The 21,208-nt window shown below is 50.5% G+C and overlaps 1 protein-coding gene across 1 annotated transcript in view; it reads left to right on the top strand.

Moving 5' to 3' along the window:
- The window catches only part of mta2 (metastasis associated 1 family, member 2), a 54,909-nt gene extending 33,701 nt beyond the window's left edge, over nucleotides 1–21,208 (top strand). Inside the window, exons 5-18 of the mRNA XM_038302522.1 lie at nucleotides 488–551; nucleotides 1,207–1,324; nucleotides 1,604–1,706; nucleotides 3,432–3,531; nucleotides 3,614–3,802; nucleotides 3,879–3,953; nucleotides 4,036–4,094; nucleotides 4,174–4,274; nucleotides 6,891–7,030; nucleotides 7,114–7,342; nucleotides 7,420–7,509; nucleotides 7,596–7,714; nucleotides 9,977–10,119; nucleotides 20,761–21,208. Of these exons, the coding sequence (XP_038158450.1) occupies nucleotides 488–551; nucleotides 1,207–1,324; nucleotides 1,604–1,706; nucleotides 3,432–3,531; nucleotides 3,614–3,802; nucleotides 3,879–3,953; nucleotides 4,036–4,094; nucleotides 4,174–4,274; nucleotides 6,891–7,030; nucleotides 7,114–7,342; nucleotides 7,420–7,509; nucleotides 7,596–7,714; nucleotides 9,977–10,119; nucleotides 20,761–20,917 (1,687 nt within the window). The 3' untranslated portion in view covers nucleotides 20,918–21,208. The remainder of the gene's footprint in view (nucleotides 1–487; nucleotides 552–1,206; nucleotides 1,325–1,603; nucleotides 1,707–3,431; nucleotides 3,532–3,613; nucleotides 3,803–3,878; nucleotides 3,954–4,035; nucleotides 4,095–4,173; nucleotides 4,275–6,890; nucleotides 7,031–7,113; nucleotides 7,343–7,419; nucleotides 7,510–7,595; nucleotides 7,715–9,976; nucleotides 10,120–20,760) is intronic.

Here is a 21,208-nt window from a genome sequence, read left to right as displayed (position 1 = left end):
ATAATGTTACGACTTTATTCTCGTAATGTTACAACTTTTCTCTTGTAATTTTACAACTTTTTCCTCGTAATTTACGACTTTATTCTCGTAATTTTGTGAATTTATTCTCGTAACTTTGCAAGTTTATTCTCAAAATGAAGACAACTATTTTTTTTTTGCCTGGAACTAATACTGTGTCGTACTATCCAGAACTCCTCAAGTGGAAAAGTTTTTGTTTCGCCTGGTTTAATTTAGAAAAAAGTCTTGTTTGGCTATACGATTATTGATTGATTAACCGGACAAATAATCTGGCCCCTGGTTGTGGGGGCGGGGCTAAGGTGCCTTAATAGAACATTTTGAACCTGGATGTTGCTTTTAGAAATAACGTTTTAAATATACAACTCATTTAATTTTGTTGTTATTTTTTATTAATTCGTTTTTTTTTTTTTTTTCACTGCTGCTCTGATGAAGTTTTGTTTTTCAAAGCTGCTCCTCTCTGTCTCTGCAGGGGGAAATGTAACGTGACCCTCCTCAATGAAACCGACGTCCTGGCTGGTTACCTGGAGAAAGAAGTAAGCCGCCACTAGGGGGCTCTGTTCCTTTAAGGGCTCCTGGTTTGTCGCCTCGTAACCTGGAAGTAAAAGTTTGATCTTAGAAAAATCTAATTTTTACAAATTTTTAAGATGTTTTGCATTTCTCATGCTGCAAAGTATAAATAGGAGAAAACACTACCTGGTCCCTGCTGCTGAAAGCCCAGCCCCCTCAGCATGATGCAGCTATCCCGTTGCTTTGCTGTTGGGATGGACTCCCTACACCAGACATAGTTTATTCTGCTGAGCAGAGCTCAGGCCTGTGGGGAGCTGCCCACGTACCTTTTGGCAAATTCGTCTTGTTCCATTTGCAAAGTGTCTCACTTTGCTCATCAATTCAATTAGATTTTTTCCAGTGTAGCGGCGCCTCTCTCTGATTGGTTGTTGTGACTTGCCGGCTGCTTGTGAAGAGCCTCGGATGCCTAAATGCTCCTGACGTGCGGTTTTAGCCGCCATCCATTGTTTCTTCAGTTTTTTCCCCCTAAAGGTTCTTGTGATGTTTTTAGCAGAGAAGCACTGATTGCAGTTTTCTGGCCGATCGCTGATCTTTGAACATGAGGATTAGCTATTTTGACCGATAGCAGCCGATCAATCAGTGCACCTATCGGCTGTTAACCTTTTAACGTCTGCTGCCTAGGACTGTTTCTTCTACTCGCTGGTGTTTGACCCGGTCCAAAAGACGCTGCTGGCAGACCAGGGGGAGATCCGGGTGGGCTCCAAATACCAGGCAGAGATTCCTGACAAACTGGCTGAAGGTTGGTTCCCTGCAAGGCTTTAGAGGTTCTTTATTTTCTCTAAATCATTTTAGAGCTTTAACTTTCCTGATGTTTTATTAGCGGTTTAATTACACATCTGATCTGATTCAAAAGTTCTAAATCAAATCGGACCTAAAATGGAGAAAGTTCAGTAGAATTAGGAGGAATAGTGTCTTTACTTCCTGCTTTCTACCAGACATCTTCAGAAACGTTTTTTTTTTTTTTTTTAAACCAGGCCTGAAAACATCCAGTTGAGCTTTTCTTTCCTCTGGCTCTCAGGTGAACCTGACACCCGGGTCCAGGAGAAGATGGAGACGAAGGTCTGGGACCCGGACAACCAGCTGAAAGACACGCAGATCGACCAGTTCCTCGTCGTTGCTAGGTAACGCTTCCCGCAGCAATACCGGCTCAGAACTGTTAGCACGGTAGCTTCTAAGCAAACATTCATCAGTTGGAGGCGGAGCCTAACCACAGCATTTATGGGTGTTTCTCGATTCATAAGAACGTGAGTACGGACTCGTGTCCTCGCCAAGTCTGATCAAATCAAATGAGCCTTTTTTCCGTTAGCCCGTCTGCAGCAGCCAGGGCTAATGTTAGTGCTAACCCTCTCTCAGCATAGCCGTTTGTAAAGGACCGCTGGCTCTGATGGAGGTTTTTTTGTTTTATTTGGCAAAACGCTCATTTGATTTGTGTTTATCTGACTGTGTTCATTATTATTCCCCCAATAAATGAAGAAAGTCAGAATTTATTATTATCTAGAGACTAGGGCTGGGCGATAATTCAATAACGATATATATCGATCGATAGACGTGTGGCGCAATAGAAAAAAAGAGAGTCGATAAAAGTTCGATAAAAAAGAAACGCAGTTTTCCTTCCTTCTCATTGTAGCCTAGCATGTAGGTTTATGCTAGTCACTGCTTCCTCCCAACCAATCACAATCGCGGACCCAGGCACGCCGTCATCAAGCGCCGCCCTCTCAAACCACAACACAGAGCACATGAAGATGTGCAGCAAGGAGAGGCGGAGGAAATTGCTCCAAAGAAGGGTTTTTGTAGTTCGGCTGTCTGGCAGTATTTGGGTCATGGCAAGTCGGACAAAAAACAAACCACAGTCATCTGGAAAATGTGTCGGGAACCAGTGAAAACTAAGTCTGATAACACAACCAACTTTTTTTTTTTTTTTTATCATCTCAGCCGCTCACAGCCGCAGGAGTACGAGCTGTGTAGGCCCCGACATGGCTCTCCTCCGAGGAATCTTCGGGAAAATATATATATATATATTTTCAGTTCTGGGCAGTTTCCCACGTAGTTCTAACAGTTGAGATAAAAATGCTGAGGGGCCAGAAACTTCAAAGTAATAACTCAGGTTAAAGCCGGAAACGGGGGCGGCGGTGGGGGGGCATTTATTTATTTGTTATATTTATTTTGGTCACTTTAGTTTATTCTTTGTCAGTATTTAATAACATAACTCAGGTCTCTTAAGTTATTTTTCTTTAAAACAATTCTGTTATGGTTAAAAAAGTTAAATAAAGATTTAATTCGAAGTCTGTGTTTGTGTCTTTTATTAAAATTAAATCATTTAGCAATATTATAAAAAGTCCAGGCAGAGCTGCACATAAAATATGGTTTACAATCTTTTCAATAATTATCGATATCAATCAATATGCATTTTTTTTTATCGATAAGCTTTTTTTCTATATCGCCCAGCCCTACTAGAGACTACTAATAACAGGAGGTTAAACTCCAGACGAGCTTTGAATGTGGTGATGTCATCGGTACGCTTCTGTTCCAGTTGACCCAGAGTCCAGACTTTCCTGGGTTCTTCTCAGGAACAGACTCGGCGAGAACACGAGTCTGTACTCGCGTTCTTGTGGATTAAGAAACTGCTTTTTTCTGTCTTCTTGTGAATTGAAACAGCATTAGGGCTGAGGCTGATGACGTTTCACGAGAAAATGAGAATGCACAAGTAGACATTGAGAATCAAACTGTGATTCCTGCCTTTTTTGTTTGCTTTATTTGCAAATAATTAATTTTCTTAATCAGAACAGATGCTCCCTCTAGTGGCTGTCTGACGGAACATCAGCAGAGTTGTCACCTTTGTGTTTCAGAGCTGTGGGAACATTTGCGCGCGCCTTGGACTGCAGCAGCTCCATCCGTCAGCCCAGCCTCCACATGAGCGCCGCCGCAGCCTCCAGAGACATCACCCTGGTTAGAGCAAACCTCCACTGATCGACCTTTACAGCCGCTCATGTTCCGCAGCTCGTTCCCAACCTCGTTTCTCCTCTGCTAGTTCCACGCCATGGACACGTTGCAGAAGAACGGCTACGACCTGGCCAAAGCCATGTCCACCCTGGTCCCTCAGGGGGGCCCCGTGCTTTGCCGGGACGAGATGGAGGAGTGGAGCGCCTCGGAGGCCATGCTGTTCGAGGAAGCTCTGGAGAAATACGGCAAAGACTTCAACGACATCCGCCAGGACTTTGTGAGCTCCCCTTCTATCTGCCGCGTCACCGTTTGTTTTCTCTTCCATCAAACCGACTGTTTTTCCTTCCCTCCAGCTGCCCTGGAAGTCTCTGGCCAGTGTGGTCCAGTTCTACTACATGTGGAAAACCACCGACCGCTACATTCAGCAGGTCAGTCCAGTTGGCTTCTTCTCTTCCTCCTCACAGAATCAGACATTTTAACCAATCAGAAATGTTTTGCTTTTCTCCTCAGAAACGACTAAAGGCAGCAGAGGCAGACAGCAAACTCAAGCAGGTCTACATTCCCACCTAGTGAGTATCAGCAGATAAACGCAGCGTCTGCTTCCAGCTCAGGGCGCCTCTCTCAGATAAACTCTGCTCTGTTCTTCAGCACCAAACCCAACCCCAACCAGATCATGATGCCGGGCAGCAAGCCTGGTCTGAACGGAGCCGCGGGCTTTCAGAAGGGACTGAGCTGTGAGAGCTGCCACAGTGAGTAACCATGACGCATCCTAAAGCCTGGTTTATGCTCAGAAACCAGTTAATGCAGATACGCCCCGCCCCTTCCGCAGGTGACCGCAGACAGGAGGCCTCTGATCGTTCAAATCGACATCCGCTCTACCCTATGCTCTATATGAATCTCTTTATTGCCCCAGAATGGGGAAATTCTGATGATTACGGCAGCAAAAAGATTATTGAAAAAAATGTTCACACAAATGTGGACCTTAGAAAATTAGTTAGTTAATAGTGAAGAGTGAGAAAGCTGCCGACCCATGGACCCATTTTTTCCCATTAATGAATAAGACCTGCCACAGTCTGATATAGACACAGAGAGAGAAAACAACAACAACAAAAATATGTCAGTTTATCAGACCATTCCACAGCTGTCCTTTCATACCACCCGGTATGAAAGGAAGAATGCATTCCACCCTAACACTAACCGTCATAGATGGTCGGTGGCGGTTCTACTCTAAAACCAACTGGCGCTTGGAGTGGTGGCCAGTTATATTATTTTTTTCGTAGTGTGTGTCCGGCCCTCCTTTATAAAAATGCCGCCCCGGCTGCCCGGTTCGCCTGTGCAGTGTTGTCAACTCAGAGACTTTGTCGCTATATTTAGCGACTTTTCAGACCCTCCAGTGACTCTTTTTCAGAAAAACTACTAGCGACAAATCTTTTCTGGTGTCACTGGCGGCTTTAAGAGACTCTTAGATTAGGGATGCACGATATAATCGGCCCCTATCGGTATCGGCCTTAAAACTGAATATCGGACATCGGCCACCCCACCGATATTTAACCCGATATTTGATCAGCTTCTGAGTTTCTAAAGTCTAAAAAAAAAAAAAATACTACTTGTTCTTCCTCAAAAACTCTTCTACAGACTTAAAAACTATTGAAAAAATATTGATCCATTAAAATATCCCAATATCTTCATATGCTGATATATTGCCATTTAAAAACACCATATCAATCTCTTTTACTAATGAAATATTGCTATATGTCATCGTTATGCTACGAAATCCCCCGAAAATTCACCAAATGTTGCCATATTTTTATATGTTGATATATTGACGCGGTATCGATCTATTTTACTAACAAAATCTCACAAGAATTTGCAAAATATCACGAGAGTTTGTAACAGAACGATGAAATTTCACCAGATTTTGAAAGTAAAATAGATCGATACTCGTTTTTAAAGCTCTATTTGATATCAGCATATGAAAATATATTTGAGTATATTATTTTTCAAAGTGTCAGAAATGGATAACAAAACTGCTATTTTCAATGACTACTTATTTTTGTCCAGCTTTAACATCGATATCAATATCGGTTATCGGCTACATGAGTTTTAAAATATCAGATATCGGCCAAAATCCCAATATCGTGCGTCCCTATCTTAGATGAAAGCACGTATCGTTCCTACTCCTGTCCTCCAGCCGTAGGTGCTGCCGTGGAGCGCCTCCCCCGTCCCAACCCCGTTGTCCTGCTTCCGCAAGAGTCCTTCTCAGGGCTGCAGTCAGAGCCACAGCATGTTCACCCTCACGGAGTGAGCGGGATGTAAATTTAAATTGTTATTTGGTCTAAAATAAATAGATTAATTTTAAATGTTTATCTTAAATAATGGCATTTGATTCACACAGCAACAGTCACTGAATCAACTTGTCCATTGTGTTTTCCTCTCTAAGATAATGATTTGTAGGCTCCTTAGTGAACCACAAGGGAAGAAAGAAAATTTTTTTTAAAATGTGGCCTCAAAAATGCACTTAAAGGGGAACGCCGTTTTTTTTTTTTTTTTTTACATTGGGCCCTTGATTTTACATTATTCCATCATGTTCTACTCACCCATATGAATCTTGTGTCATTTATCATATGGGTGAGTAGAGCATGATGGAATAACGTAAAATCAAGGGCCTAATGTAAAAAAAATGGTGTCCCCCTTTAAGTGGGATACACCACGTTTAAAAATGTGTACAACCCCCGAGGGTCAGAGACTCTCCCACCACAGTCTCCTAAAATCCTGTGGGAAAAACTGCTGGACCTGTTTGAATTCACAGCCAAGACTCTTCCTGTCTCCTTATTGTCAAGAAGTTTGACAGAACCAGTGCAGGTTTCTGCGGGTCATTAAAAGTAATTAAATTATTATTTTTTAAATTAAGGCCTTAATTGGCATTAAAATTCATAAAATTTGATAATCGTGGCATTAAAATGCTTCAGAAAAGAAGCTTGAGGCAGAGAAAAGGTAAGAGAATGGAGAAAAATGCTAATTTGAACCAAAGTGGCGGGAAAACGAGGAACTTGGGACATGGCTGCAGGATTTTGCCGTGTATATATATATATAAGTCATGGGTACATGTTGATGGCACTAAGATTATTTTTAAGAGCATTAAAAAGCATTAAATAAGAGTTACTCATTCATATATAAACATTGTACTTCCACATTAACCAATCAGAACTTATGGTACCGATGGTGCGGATCGAATATTCACAATCAGATCCTCCGCCTGTCGCTGCTCTGTGGTCCGGCTAGCTAGCTAACTCCACTTTCTGTTTGTCACAGCAACCTGGTTATCTCCCGGTTAATATGGCGTCTCTAACCTGTTTCCCCCCCAGCGGCCCAGTCCCCCCAGTGGTACGCCTGGGGTCCTCCGAACATGCAGTGCCGACTCTGCGCCTCATGTTGGATCTACTGGAAGAAATACGGCGGTCTGAAGACCCCAACTCAGCTAGAAGGAGCGACTAGAGCCGGCTCTGTAAGCGAGCCGTCATCTTGCTTCCTCACAAGCTTTTTGGGTCTTCTTTCATTTTTATTTTTTCTGTCTGCGTTTTCGCGTAGGAGGCCGGCCCCCGCGCTCACATGACCCGCCAGGAGGTCCAGGGCCTTTCGCCGTTCACTCGCAACGAGGGCCGAGCCAAGCTGCTGGCCAAGAACCGCCAGACGTTCATCCTGCAGACCACCAAGCTGACCCGCATCGCACGGCGGGTGTGCGAGGACATCCTGCAGCCGCGGCGTGCTGCGAGGAGACCCTACGCCTCCATCAACGCCAACGCGGTCAAGGCCGAGTGTACGAATGGCCGCTCAGAGCGCTTAAAGGCCTGAGAGGAGAGGTGCTGTCTGACTCTGAATGTCTGTTTTCTTCAGGTATGATCCGGCTGCCCAAAGCCACCAAGTCTCCGCTAAAGAGCAAAGTGATTCCCCGGCAGTCTCTGGCCGCCATAGTGAAGGATTTAGGTCGGTTAACCATTCATTTACAGATCAAATAAACCTGTGGGCTGGTTTTTGGAAGCCACTCTCATCTCCTCTCTCTCTCTCTGAAGCCATCTCAGCTCCTCTGAAACTGAAGGCCTCCAGAGGTCCTCCGACGCCCATCAACAGGAACCAGGTCAGCCAGCCACGCGTGGCCCAAAGCCTGCTGGGAAAAAGAGGCTTCGATGCGGTCAGTGTTTCCCGCTCACCCAGGAACCCTGTATGCTAGCATGCTAGCTATAGTGCAGCTTCTTTTGCTAGTAGGACTGAAACTAACCATTATTTTGCTGATTGATTTAATCTGTCAATGATTTTGATTAATAATCGGATAGCCAAAGGTACCCAAAGAAGACTTTTTTGCAAAATAAACCAGGTGAAGCTAAAACTTTTCCCCTTGAGGAGTTCTGGATAGAAGAAAACGTTTTTTTTTATTAATCTGAAATGCTAAATGTTTATTTATTTGTATATTTTTACAAAGGTGTGTTTTAAAGTCTCTATACTCCAATTAACAATTAATCGATTACTGAATTAGTTGCCGATTAAGGTATTTTACCGACTGAATAGCGCACCTCACTATAAGCCACACCCCCAAATTTGTTCTTTTTTTTTTTTTTACTGGAAATGTACATAAATAAGCCGCATCGGGCTATAAACCGATGATATCTACTGAACCGTCTCCCACCAAACCTGTAGGGGGAGCTCTACATATATCCACTGGAGTAGGGACCAAGAAGACTGCTTGCTCCCGTTAGCTTGTTAGCTCGCAGCAGTACGAGCTTCTACTGAAAGTTGGAGCTTCATCAGCTCTTTATTTCAGCTCTGCAGGAGTTGATTTCAGTCTCTTTATTGGATCGGCAGCTTTAATACAGCAAATAAACATCAAAATGTGTGAATTCAGGACATTTGTTCTCCACCCTACCTGCTGCTAGAATGTTCTTATGCTAAATGAAAATTAGCCCCTATTCTTTCATTTCCAACTTTGGCTTCTCCCTATGGTGGATTGGAAAAATCCACAGAAAAGCTGCAGCTTGTTATAAGCCGCATGGTTCAAAGTGTTCAAAATAGCAGCTTATATTCTGGATAATACGGTATTTCCATAATAAAATAATCAGATTAATCCAGTGGTTCTCAAACTTTTTCTGTCATTCCCCACTTTGGACAAGGGGGAATTTTCAAGCCCCGCCTGTCCCCATCGCCCCAACACAATGCTAATGAAATATTCAACAATCTTAAAATGTTCCAATTTTATTGAAGTAACAAGTAGTATCTAAATACAAATCTACATCAAATAACAGCAAGCTCAAAAATAAAGAAAATAAAAATGCAGCTGTGTCAAAATTTGTATCAAGCTCAAAGATAGAAACAATTAAAGTGCCACTCTGCAATCTGTTAATAAAAGAAAAGAAGTGAAATCCATCTGGCAAGACAGTTTATCCCTGCATTAGTGGCTGCAATGAGCCTGTTTTGCATTGCAGTTTCTCAAAACGGGGTTGCAGGCTTGATACTGCCACTCTCAAGTCATGCTCAATGTTCTGCTGAGATCTGTATTTTGTTTTCAGTGAAGCAGCAGCTGAAAAGCCCATCTCACAGAGATATGATGTGGCAAAGGGAAGAAGAATGCACACAGCTCTCTGCCCGATGAGTGGATACTCCCTCTCCACTCCAAACCAGAAACATGAACATGTGGCTGTGTGAATCAAACGCCGTTATTTATTTAAGATAAAATATTTCAAATTCAGTTATTTATGATCAACCTGCGCCGTCAATCCCGGCGCATGTGCGCTTTATTTGCAGTCTGGACGCAAAAGTTAAACATGCTGTGTCTCTGCTCTGACTGCAGCGCTGATAGGGACTCCTGCAATAGCGGGGGAGAACGGGGTTGGGACGGGGGAGGCGCCCCACGGCAGCACCTGCCGCTGGAGGACAAGAAAAGGAACGATACGTGCTTTCACGTAAGAGTCTCCAAAAGGCGCTAGATTTGTTTTTTTGAAAAAGAGTCGCTGGAGGGGTCTGAAATATAGCGACAAAGTCGCTGAGTTGGCAACACTGGGGTGCGAAAGTTTATTCTGTTACAAATAATATGCCGACGTCACGTCAATCATTATTTTGGCACTTCAGTTCCAGGGGAAATTTTTCTCATATCTAATGTTCTTTTAATTAGACTGCATGTAGGCTAGTAATGATTACTTTGTGGGTTTGATTGGTCTAAAAAGCGGCAACATACAGCTATAAGGACAGTTTGCTCTCACACATTCTACATTTATAGTCACACACACACACACACACACACACCGGAACTTGGCGCGCCCCACCTGTCACGTCTCAATTCCCCACCAGTGGGTCGCGCCACACACTTTGAGAACCGCGGGATTAATCGTTTCAGCCCTATTTGCTAGCTTCATGTTACCTTAGCTTGGTTCCTTTAATTCTGGCTTCTTCTGGCCACCCACAGGCTACAGGTGTGCCCTACCCGGCCAATGGCAGGCCGTACACGTCGGGCATGAGAACCACCTCCCAGTCGGTCATCAAGCGGCAGAAGGTCAGCCAGGGAGAAGCTCCCAACCCAGTGGTGTTTGTGGCCACGAAGGACACCAGGTAAACGACGGCACCACGGCGCCACAGGAGAATAAAATAACCTGAAACTCATGAACGCTTCCATTTATTTAACAGGAAGGGGCTTGTTTCATTAAACCCGACAGCACAGATTAGCTGAGGCTACAGATCAGATTACGTAGAAGCAATCTTTATGAAACGAAACAGAAGAAAATGAACGTTTTATCTCAACTTTTAGAAGTTTATACGTGTACAGGACTTCAAAGCAAATCGCTCATAAACAGGAGTTGCAAACAGCGAAACTCCAAAGCTAAATGCAGCCAGGTCTAACGTTAGCCCTTCTGCAGCAATGAGGTCTAACGTTAGTTCGTCTGCAGCAGCCAGGGCTAACGTTAGCCCTTCTGCAGCAGCCAGGTCTAACGCTAGCCCTTCTGCAGCCAGGTCTAACATTAGTCCGTCTGCAGCAGCCAGGGCTAACGTTAGCCCTTCTGCAGCAACCAGGTCTAACATTAGTCCGTCTGCAGCAATGAGGTCTAACGTTAGTTCGTCTGCAGCAGCCAGGGCTAGCGTTAGCCCTTCTGCAGCAGCCAGGTCTAACGCTAGCCCTTCTGCAGCAGCCAAGGCTAACGTTAGCCCATCTGCAGCAGCCAGGCCTAACGCTAGCCCTTCTGCAGCAGCCAGGGCTAACGTTAGCCCTTCTGCAGCAGCCAGGTCTAACGCTAGCCCTTCTGCAGCAGCCAAGGCTAACGTTAGCCCATCTGCAGCAGCCAGGCCTAACGCTAGCCCTTCTGCAGCAACCAGGTCTAACATTAGTTCGTCTGCAGCAGCCAGGGCTAACGTTAGCCCGTCTGCAGCAGCCAGGGCTAACGTTAGCCCTTCTGCAGCAGCCAGGTCTAACGCTAGCCCTTCTGCAGCCAGGTCTAACATTAGTCCGTCTGCAGCAGCCAGGGCTAACGTTAGCCCTTCTGCAGCAACCAGGTCTAACATTAGTCCGTCTGCAGCAATGAGGTCTAACGTTAGTTCGTCTGCAGCAGCCAGGGCTAACGTTAGCCCTTCTGCAGCAGCCAGGTCTAACGCTAGCCCTTCTGCAGCCAGGTCTAACATTAGTCCGTCTGCAGCAGCCAGGGCTAACGTTAGCCCTTCTGCAGCAGCCAGGTCTAACGCTAGCCCTTCTGCAACCAGGTCTAACATTAGTTCGTCTGCAGCAGCCAGGGCTAACGTTAGCCCGTCTGCAGCAACTAGGGCTAACGCTAGTCCGTCTGCAGCAGCCAGGGCTAACGTTAGCCCTTCTGCAGCAGCCAGGTCTAACGCTAGCCCTTCTGCAGCAGCCAAGGCTAACGTTAGCCCATCTGCAGCAGCCAGGGCTAACGCTAGCCCTTCTGGAGCAACCAGGTCTAACATTAGTTCGTCTGCAGCAGCCAGGGCTAACGTTAGCCCTTCTGCAGCACCCAGGGCTAACGCTAGCCCTTCTGCAGCAACCAGGTCTAACGTTAGTTCGTCTGCAGCAGCCAGGGCTAACGTTAGCCCGTCTGCAGCAGCCAGGGCTAACGTTAGCCCTTCTGCAGCAGCCAGGTCTAACATTAGTCCGTCTGCAGCAGCCAGGGCTAACGTTAGCCCTTCTGCAGCAGCCAGGTCTAACGCTAGTCCGTCTGCAGCAGCCAGGGCTAACGCTAGCCCTTCTGCAGCAGCCAGGGCTAACGCTAGCCCTTCTGCAGCAACCAGGTCTAACATTAGTCCGTCTGCAGCAATGAGGTCTAACGTTAGTTCGTCTGCAGCAGCCAGGGCTAACGTTAGCCCGTCTGCAGCAGCCAGGGCTAACGTTAGCCCTTCTGCAGCAGCCAGGTCTAACGCTAGCCCTTCTGCAGCCAGGTCTAACATTAGTCTGTCTGCAGCAGCCAGGGCTAACGTTAGCCCTTCTGCAGCAACCAGGTCTAACATTAATCCGTCTGCAGCAATGAGGTCTAACGTTAGTTCGTCTGCAGCAGCCAGGGCTAACGTTAGCCCTTCTGCAGCAGCCAGGTCTAACGCTAGCCCTTCTGCAGCCAGGTCTAACATTAGTCCGTCTGCAGCAGCCAGGGCTAACGTTAGCCCTTCTGCAGCAGCCAGGTCTAACGCTAATCCGTCTGCAGCAGCCAGGGCTAATGTTAGCCCTTCTGCAGCAGCCAGGTCTAACTTTAGCCCTTCTGCAGCAGCCAGGTCTAACGCTAGCCCTTCTGCAGCAGCCAAGGCTAACGTTAGCCCATCTGCAGCAGCCAGGGCTAACGCTAGCCCTTCTGGAGCAACCAGGTCTAACATTAGTTCGTCTGCAGCAGCCAGGGCTAACGTTAGCCCTTCTGCAGCAGCCAGGGCTAACGTTAGCCCGTCTGCAGCAGCCAGGGCTAACGTTAGCCCTTCTGCAGCAGCCAGGTCTAACATTAGTCCGTCTGCAGCAGCCAGGGCTAACGTTAGCCCTTCTGCAGCAGCCAGGTCTAACGCTAGCCTGTCTGCAGCAGCCAGGGCTAACGCTAGCCCCTCTGCAGCAGCCAGGGCTAACGTTAGCCCTTCTGCAGCAGCCAGGTCTAACGCTAATCCGTCTGCAGCAGCCAGGGCTAACGTTAGCCCTTCTGCAGCAGCCAGGTCTAACTTTAGCCCTTCTGCAGCAGCCAGGTCTAACGCTAGCCCTTCTGCAGCAGCCAAGGCTAACGTTAGCCCATCTGCAGCAGCCAGGGCTAACGCTAGCCCTTCTGGAGCAACCAGGTCTAACATTAGTTCGTCTGCAGCAGCCAGGGCTAACGTTAGCCCTTCTGCAGCAGCCAGGTCTAACATTAGTCCGTCTGCAGCAGCCAGGGCTAACGTTAGCCCTTCTGCAGCAGCCAGGTCTAACGCTAGCCTGTCTGCAGCAGCCAGGGCTAACGCTAGCCCCTCTGCAGCAGCCAGGGCTAACGCTAGCCCTTCTGCAGCAACCAGGTCTAATGCTAGTCCGTCTGCAGCAGCCAGGGCTAACGCTAGCCCTTCTGCAGCAGCCAGGGCTAACGCTAGCCCTTCTGCAGCAACCAGGTCTAACATTAGTCCGTCTGCAGCAATGAGGTCTAACGTTAGTTCGTCTGCAGCAGCCAGGGCTAACGTTAGCCCGTCTGCAGCAGCTAGGGCTAACGTTAGCCCTTCTGCAGCAGCCAGGTCTAACGCTAGCCCTTCTGCAGCCAGGTCTAACATTAGTCTGTCTGCAGCAGCCAGGGCTAACGTTAGCCCTTCTGCAGCAACCAGGTCTAACATTAGTCCGTCTGCAGCAATGAGGGCTAACGTTAGCCCGTCTGCAGCAGCCAGGGCTAACGTTAGCCCTTCTGCAGCAGCCAGGTCTAACGCTAGCCCTTCTGCAGCCAGGTCTAACATTAGTCTGTCTGCAGCAGCCAGGGCTAACGTTAGCCCTTCTGCAGCAACCAGGTCTAACATTAGTCCGTCTGCAGCAATGAGGTCTAACGTTAGTTCGTCTGCAGCAATGAGGTCTAACGTTAGTTCGTCTGCAGCAGCCAGGGCTAACGTTAGCCCTTCTGCAGCAGCCAGGTCTAACATTAGTCCGTCTGCAGCAGCCAGGGCTAACGTTAGCCCTTCTGCAGCAGCCAGGTCTAACGCTAGCCCTTCTGCAACCAGGTCTAACATTAGTTCGTCTGCAGCAGCCAGGGCTAACGTTAGCCCTTCTGCAGCAGCCAGGTCTAACGCTAGCCCTTCTGCAGCAGCCAAGGCTAACGTTAGCCCATCTGCAGCAGCCAGGGCTAACGTTAGCCCTTCTGCAGCAGCCAGGTCTAACATTAGTCCGTCTGCAGCAGCCAGGGCTAACGTTAGCCCTTCTGCAGCAGCCAGGTCTAACGCTAGTCCGTCTGCAGCAGCCAGGGCTAACGCTAGCCCTTCTGCACCAGCCAGGGCTAACGCTAGCCCTTCTGCAGCAACCAGGTCTAACGCTAGTCCGTCTGCAGCAGCCAGGGCTAACGTTAGCCCTTCTGCAGCAGCCAGGGCTAACGCTAGCCCTTCTGCAGCAACCAGGTCTAACGTTAGTTCGTCTGCAGCAGCCAGGTCTAACGTTAGCCCGTCTGCAGCAGCCAGGGCTAACGTTAGCCCTTCTGCAGCAGCCAGGTCTAACGTTAGCCCGTCTGCAGCAGCCAAGGCTAACGTTAGCCCTTCTGCAGCAGCCAGGTCTAACGCTAGCCCTTCTGCAGCAGCCAAGGCTAACATTAGCCCGTCTGCAGCAGCCAGGGCTAACGTTAGCCCTTCTGCAGCAGCCAGGTCTAATGCTAGCCCTTCTGCAGCAGCCAAGGCTAACGTTAGCCCGTCTGCAGCAGCCAGGGCTAACATTAGCCCTTCTGCAGCAGCCAGGTCTAACGCTAGCCCTTCTGCAGCAGCCAGGGCTAACGTTAGCCCTTCTGCAGCAGCCAGGTCTAACGCTAGCCCTTCTGCAGCAGCCAGGGCTAACGCTAGCCCTTCTGCAGCAACCAGGTCTAACATTAGTTCGTCTGCAGCAGCCAGGCCTAACGCTAGCCCTTCTGCAGTAGCCAAGGCTAACGTTAGCCCGTCTGCAGCAGCCAGGGCTAACGCTAGCCCTTCTGCAGCAACCAGGTCTAACATTAGTCCGTTTGCAGCAGCCAGGGCTAACGTTAGCCCTTCTGCAGCAGCCAGGTCTAACGCTAGCCCTTCTGCAGCAGCCAAGGCTAACGTTAGCCCGTCTGCAGCAGCCAGGGCTAACGTTAGCCCTTCTGCAGCAGCCAGGTCTAACGCTAGCCCTTCTGCAGCCAGGTCTAACATTAGTCTGTCTGCAGCAGCCAGGGCTAACGTTAGCCCTTCTGCAGCAACCAGGTCTAACATTAGTCCGTCTGCAGCAATGAGGGCTAACGTTAGCCCGTCTGCAGCAGCCAGGGCTAACGTTAGCCCTTCTGCAGCAGCCAGGTCTAACGCTAGCCCTTCTGCAGCCAGGTCTAACATTAGTCTGTCTGCAGCAGCCAGGGCTAACGTTAGCCCTTCTGCAGCAACCAGGTCTAACATTAGTCCGTCTGCAGCAATGAGGTCTAACGTTAGTTCGTCTGCAGCAATGAGGTCTAACGTTAGTTCGTCTGCAGCAGCCAGGGCTAACGTTAGCCCTTCTGCAGCAGCCAGGTCTAACATTAGTCCGTCTGCAGCAGCCAGGGCTAACGTTAGCCCTTCTGCAGCAGCCAGGTCTAACGCTAGCCCTTCTGCAACCAGGTCTAACATTAGTTCGTCTGCAGCAGCCAGGGCTAACGTTAGCCCTTCTGCAGCAGCCAGGTCTAACGCTAGCCCTTCTGCAGCAGCCAAGGCTAACGTTAGCCCATCTGCAGCAGCCAGGGCTAACGTTAGCCCTTCTGCAGCAGCCAGGTCTAACATTAGTCCGTCTGCAGCAGCCAGGGCTAACGTTAGCCCTTCTGCAGCAGCCAGGTCTAACGCTAGTCCGTCTGCAGCAGCCAGGGCTAACGCTAGCCCTTCTGCACCAGCCAGGGCTAACGCTAGCCCTTCTGCAGCAACCAGGTCTAACGCTAGTCCGTCTGCAGCAGCCAGGGCTAACGTTAGCCCTTCTGCAGCAGCCAGGGCTAACGCTAGCCCTTCTGCAGCAACCAGGTCTAACGTTAGTTCGTCTGCAGCAGCCAGGTCTAACGTTAGCCCGTCTGCAGCAGCCAGGGCTAACGTTAGCCCTTCTGCAGCAGCCAGGTCTAACGTTAGCCCGTCTGCAGCAGCCAAGGCTAACGTTAGCCCTTCTGCAGCAGCCAGGTCTAACGCTAGCCCTTCTGCAGCAGCCAAGGCTAACATTAGCCCGTCTGCAGCAGCCAGGGCTAACGTTAGCCCTTCTGCAGCAGCCAGGTCTAATGCTAGCCCTTCTGCAGCAGCCAAGGCTAACGTTAGCCCGTCTGCAGCAGCCAGGGCTAACATTAGCCCTTCTGCAGCAGCCAGGTCTAACGCTAGCCCTTCTGCAGCAGCCAGGGCTAACGTTAGCCCTTCTGCAGCAGCCAGGTCTAACGCTAGCCCTTCTGCAGCAGCCAGGGCTAACGCTAGCCCTTCTGCAGCAACCAGGTCTAACATTAGTTCGTCTGCAGCAGCCAGGCCTAACGCTAGCCCTTCTGCAGTAGCCAAGGCTAACGTTAGCCCGTCTGCAGCAGCCAGGGCTAACGCTAGCCCTTCTGCAGCAACCAGGTCTAACATTAGTCCGTCTGCAGCAGCCAGGGCTAACGTTAGCCCTTCTGCAGCAGCCAGGTCTAACGCTAGCCCTTCTGCAGCAGCCAAGGCTAACGTTAGCCCGTCTGCAGCAGCCAGGGCTAACGTTAGCCCTTCTGCAGCAGCCAGGTCTAACGCTAGCCCTTCTGCAGCAGCCAGGTCTAACGTTAGCCCGTCTGCAGCAGCCAGGGCTAACGTTAGCCCTTCTGCAGCAGCCAGGTCTAACGCTAGCCCTTCTGCAGCAGCCAAGGCTAACGTTAGCCCGTCTGCAGCAGCCAGGGCTAACGTTAGCCCTTCTGCAGCAGCCAGGTCTAATGCTAGCCCTTCTGCAGCAGCCAAGGCTAACGTTAGCCCGTCTGCAGCAGCCAGGGCTTACGTTAGCCCTTCTGCAGCAGCCAGGTCTAACGCTAGCCCTTCTGCAGCAGCCAGGGCTAACGTTAGCCCTTCTGCAGCAGCCAGGTCTAACGCTAGCCCTTCTGCAGCAGCCAGGGCTAACGCTAGCCCTTCTGCAGCAACCAGGTCTAACATTAGTTCGTCTGCAGCAGCCAGGCCTAACGCTAGCCCTTCTGCAGCAGCCAAGGCTAACGTTAGCCCGTCTGCAGCAGCCAGGGCTAACGCTAGCCCTTCTGCAGCAGCCAGGGCTAACGTTAGCCCGTCTGCAGCAGCCAGGGCTAACGTTAGCCCTTCTGCAGCAGCCAGGTCTAACGCTAGCCCTTCTGCAGCAGCCAAGGCTAACGTTAGCCCTTCTGCAGCAGCCAGGTCTAACGCTAGTCCGTCTGCAGCAGCCAGGTCTAACGCTAGTCCGTCTGCAGCAGCCAGGGCTAACGTTAGCACTTCTGCAGCAGCCAGGTCTAACGCTAGTCCGTCTGCAGCAGCCAGGGCTAACGCTAGCCCTTCTGCAGCAGCCAGGGCTAACGCTAGCCCTTCTGCAGCAACCAGGGCTAACGTTAGCCCTTCTGCAGCAGCCAGGTCTAACGCTAGTCCGTCTGCAGCAGCCAGGTCTAACGCTAGTCCGTCTGCAGCAGCCAGGGCTAACGTTAGCCCTTCTGCAGCAGCCAGGTCTAACGCTAGTCCGTCTGCAGCAGCCAGGGCTAACGTTAGCCCTTCTGCAGCAGCCAGGGCTAACGCTAGCCCTTCTGCAGCAACCAGGTCTAACGTTAGTTCGTCTGCAGCAGCCAGGGCTAACGTTAGCCCTTCTGCAGCAGCCAGGGCTAACGCTAGCCCTTCTGCAGCAACCAGGTCTAACGTAGTTCGTCTGCAGCAGCCAGGGCTAACGTTAGCCCGTCTGCAGCAGCCAGGGCTAACGTTAGCCCTTCTGCAGCAGCCAGGTCTAACATTAGTCCGTCTGCAGCAGCCAGGGCTAACGTTAGCCCTTCTGCAGCAGCCAGGGCTAACGCTAGCCCTTCTGCAGCAACCAGGTCTAACGCTAGTCCGTCTGCAGCAGCCAGGGCTAACGTTAGCCCTTCTGCAGCAGCCAGGTCTAACGCTAGTCCGTCTGCAGCAGCCAGGTCTAACGCTAGTCCGTCTGCAGCAGCCAGGGCTAACGTTAGCCCTTCTGCAGCAGCCAGGTCTAACGCTAGTCCGTCTGCAGCAGCCAGGGCTAACGCTAGCCCTTCTGCAGCAGCCAGGGCTAACGCTGGCCCTTCTGCAGCAGCCAGGGCTAACACTAGCCCTTCTGCAGCAACCAGGTCTAACGTTAGTTCGTCTGCAGCAGCCAGGGCTAACGTTAGCCCATCTGCAGCAGCCAGGGCTAACGTTAGCCCTTCTGCAGCAGCCAGGTCTAACGTTAGCCCGTCTGCAGCAGCCAGGGCTAACGTTAGCCCTTCTGCAGCAGCCAGGTCTAACGCTAGCCCTTCTGCAGCAGCCGGGGCTAACGCTAGCCCTTCTGCAGCAACCAGGTCTAACATTAGTTCGTCTGCAGCAGCCAGGGCTAACGCTAGCCCGTCTGCAGCAGCCAGGCCTAACGCTAGCCCTTCTGCAGCAGCCAAGGCTAACGTTAGCCCGTCTGCAGCAGCCAGGGCTAACGCTAGCCCGTCTGCAGCAGCCAGGCCTAACGCTAGCCCTTCTGCAGCAGCCAAGGCTAACGTTAGCCCGTCTGCAGCAGCCAGGGCTAACGCTAGCCCTTCTGCAGCAGCCAGGGCTAACGTTAGCCCTTCTGCAGCAGCCAGGTCTAACGCTAGCCCTTCTGCAGCAGCCAAGGCTAACGTTAGCCCGTCTGCAGCAGCCAGGGCTAACGCTAGCCCTTCTGCAGCAACCAGGTCTAACATTAGTTCGTCTGCAGCAGCCAGGGCTAACGTTAGCCCGTCTGCAGCAGCCAGGGCTAACGTTAGCCCTTCTGCAGCAGCCAGGTCTAACGCTAGCCCTTCTGCAGCAGCCAAGGCTAACGTTAGCCCATCTGCAGCAGCCAGGGCTAACGCTAGCCCTTCTGGAGCAACCAGGTCTAACATTAGTTCGACTGCAGCAGCCAGGGCTAACGTTAGCCCTTCTGCAGCAGCCAGGGCTAACGCTAGCCCTTCTGCAGCAACCAGGTCTAACGTTAGTTCGTCTGCAGCAGCCAGGGCTAACGTTAGCCCGTCTGCAGCAGCCAGGGCTAACGTTAGCCCTTCTGCAGCAGCCAGGTCTAACATTAGTCCGTCTGCAGCAGCCAGGGCTAACGTTAGCCCTTCTGCAGCAATGAGGTCTAACGTTAGTTCGTCTGCAGCAGCCAGGGCTAACGCTAGCCCTTCTGCAGCAGCCAGGGCTAACGCTAGCCCTTCTGCAGCAACCAGGTCTAACGCTAGTCCGTCTGCAGCAGCCAGGGCTAACGTTAGCCCTTCTGCAGCAGCCAGGTCTAACGCTAGTCCGTCTGCAGCAGCCAGGTCTAACGCTAGTCCGTCTGCAGCAGCCAGGGCTAACGCTAGCCCTTCTGCAGCAGCCAGGGCTAACGCTAGCCCTTCTGCAGCAGCCAGGTCTAACGCTAGTCCGTCTGCAGCAGCCAGGGCTAACGTTAGCCCTTCTGCAGCAGCCAGGGCTAACGCTAGCCCTTCTGCAGCAACCAGGTCTAACGTTAGTTCGTCTGCAGCAGCAAGGGCTAACGTTAGCCCGTCTGCAGCAGCCAGGGCTAACGTTAGCCCTTCTGCAGCAGCCAGGTCTAACGTTAGCCCGTCTGCAGCAGCCAGGGCTAACGTTAGCCCTTCTGCAGCAGCCAGGTCTAACATTAGTCCGTCTGCAGCAGCCAGGGCTAACGTTAGCCCTTCTGCAGCAGCCAGGTCTAACGCTAGCCCTTCTGCAGCAGCCACGGCTAACGTTAGCCCGTCTGCAGCAGCCAGGGCTAACGTTAGCCCTTCTGCAGCAGCCAGGTCTTACGCTAGCCCTTCTGCAGCAGCCAGGTCTTACGCTAGCCCTTCTGCAGCAGCCAAGGCTAACGTTAGCCCGTCTGCAGCAGCCAGGGCTAACGCTAGCCCTTCTGCAGCAACCAGGTCTAACATTAGTTCGTCTGCAGCAGCCAGGGCTAACGTTAGCCCGTCTCCAGCAGCCAAGGCTAATGTTAGCCCTTCTGCAGCAACCAGGTCTAACATTAGTTCGTCTGCAGCAGCCAAGGCTAACGTTAGCCCGTCTGCAGCAGCCAGGCCTAACGCTAGCCCTTCTGCAGCAGCCAAGGCTAATGTTAGCCCTTCTGCAGCAACCAGGTCTAACATTAGTTCGTCTGCAGCAGCCAGGGCTAACGTTAGCCCGTCTGCAGCAGCCAGGCCTAACGCTAGCCCTTCTGCAGCAGCCAAGGCTAACGTTAGCCCGTCTGCAGCAGCCAGGCCTAACGCTAGCCCTTCTGCAGCAGCCAAGGCTAATGTTAGCCCTTCTGCAGCAACCAGGTCTAACATTAGTTCGTCTGCAGCAGCCAGGTCTAACGTTAGCCCTTCTGCAGCAGCCAAGGCTAACGTTAGCCTATCTGCAGCAGCCAGGGCTAACGCTAGCCCTTCTGCAGCAACCAGGTCTAACATTAGTTTGTCTGCAGCAGCCAGGGCTAACGTTAGCCCTTGTGTAGCCAGGTCGCTGCAGCAGCCAGGGCTAACGTTAGCCCTTCTGCAGCAGCTAGGGCTAACGTTAGCCCTTCTGTAGCCAGGTCGCTGCAGCAGCCAGGGCTAACGTTAGCCCTTCTGCAGCAGCCAGGGCTAACGCTAGCCCTTCTGCAGCAACCAGGTCTAACATTAGTCCGTCTGCAGCAGCCAGGGCTAAGGTTAGCCCTTCTGTAGCCAGGTCGCTGCAGCAGCCAAGTCTAACGTTAGCCCGTCTGCAGCAGCCAGGGTTAACCCTTCTTCTGCAGCAGCCAGGTCAAGTAAATAAACCACTTTTTTTAAATAAATTGTTTCAGAACCAAAATTTTAAGTGATATGTTTAGTTTTAATGTGATTTAATATATTTATTTATATTTTCACTGATAGAGATGAAAGGTTTAGATGCTAAGATGTAAAGCAGGACAGCGGTGGTTTGACTTCTGCGCCGCTCTCCTTCCTTCAGGGCTCTAAGGAAACACCTGACCCAGTCCGAGATGCGCAGGGCGGCGAGGAAACCCCACCTCCTGGTCCGGATCAAGCTGCCTCCGCCGCCGCCGCACTCCCTGCCCATGCCGCTCCTTCCCTCCAGCACCAGCGAACCCATCGTACTGGAAGACTGAAGCCTCCTCCGATCCTTCCTGTTTCCTTATTTCCTTGTTTTCCTCCTTAAACTCGTCTCGTTTAACAGAGTATTTGTTTTTGTTTTTCTTATTTAAACAAAGCAGATCAACATTCTGTCTCTATGGGTTTTTACTCTGGATTCTAAAAAATTTAATATTCCCCGTTTTTAAATGCTTAATTTAATAGTTACTTCTCCCACCCCTAAACGATGATGATGATGAAGCACATTTCGATCTCCTCTCTGCGTCTCCTACGTTCTTGTAAATAGGTTTCTGCTCTCCTCCATCTCT

Source organism: Cyprinodon tularosa, unplaced genomic scaffold (assembly GCF_016077235.1).
Source record: "Cyprinodon tularosa strain WSP-4 unplaced genomic scaffold, ASM1607723v1 ctg493, whole genome shotgun sequence".
Lineage (NCBI taxonomy): Eukaryota > Metazoa > Chordata > Actinopteri > Cyprinodontiformes > Cyprinodontidae > Cyprinodon > Cyprinodon tularosa.
The sequence above is the reverse complement of the archived record's forward strand: the minus strand, read 5'-3'. Positions and strand labels throughout refer to the sequence as shown.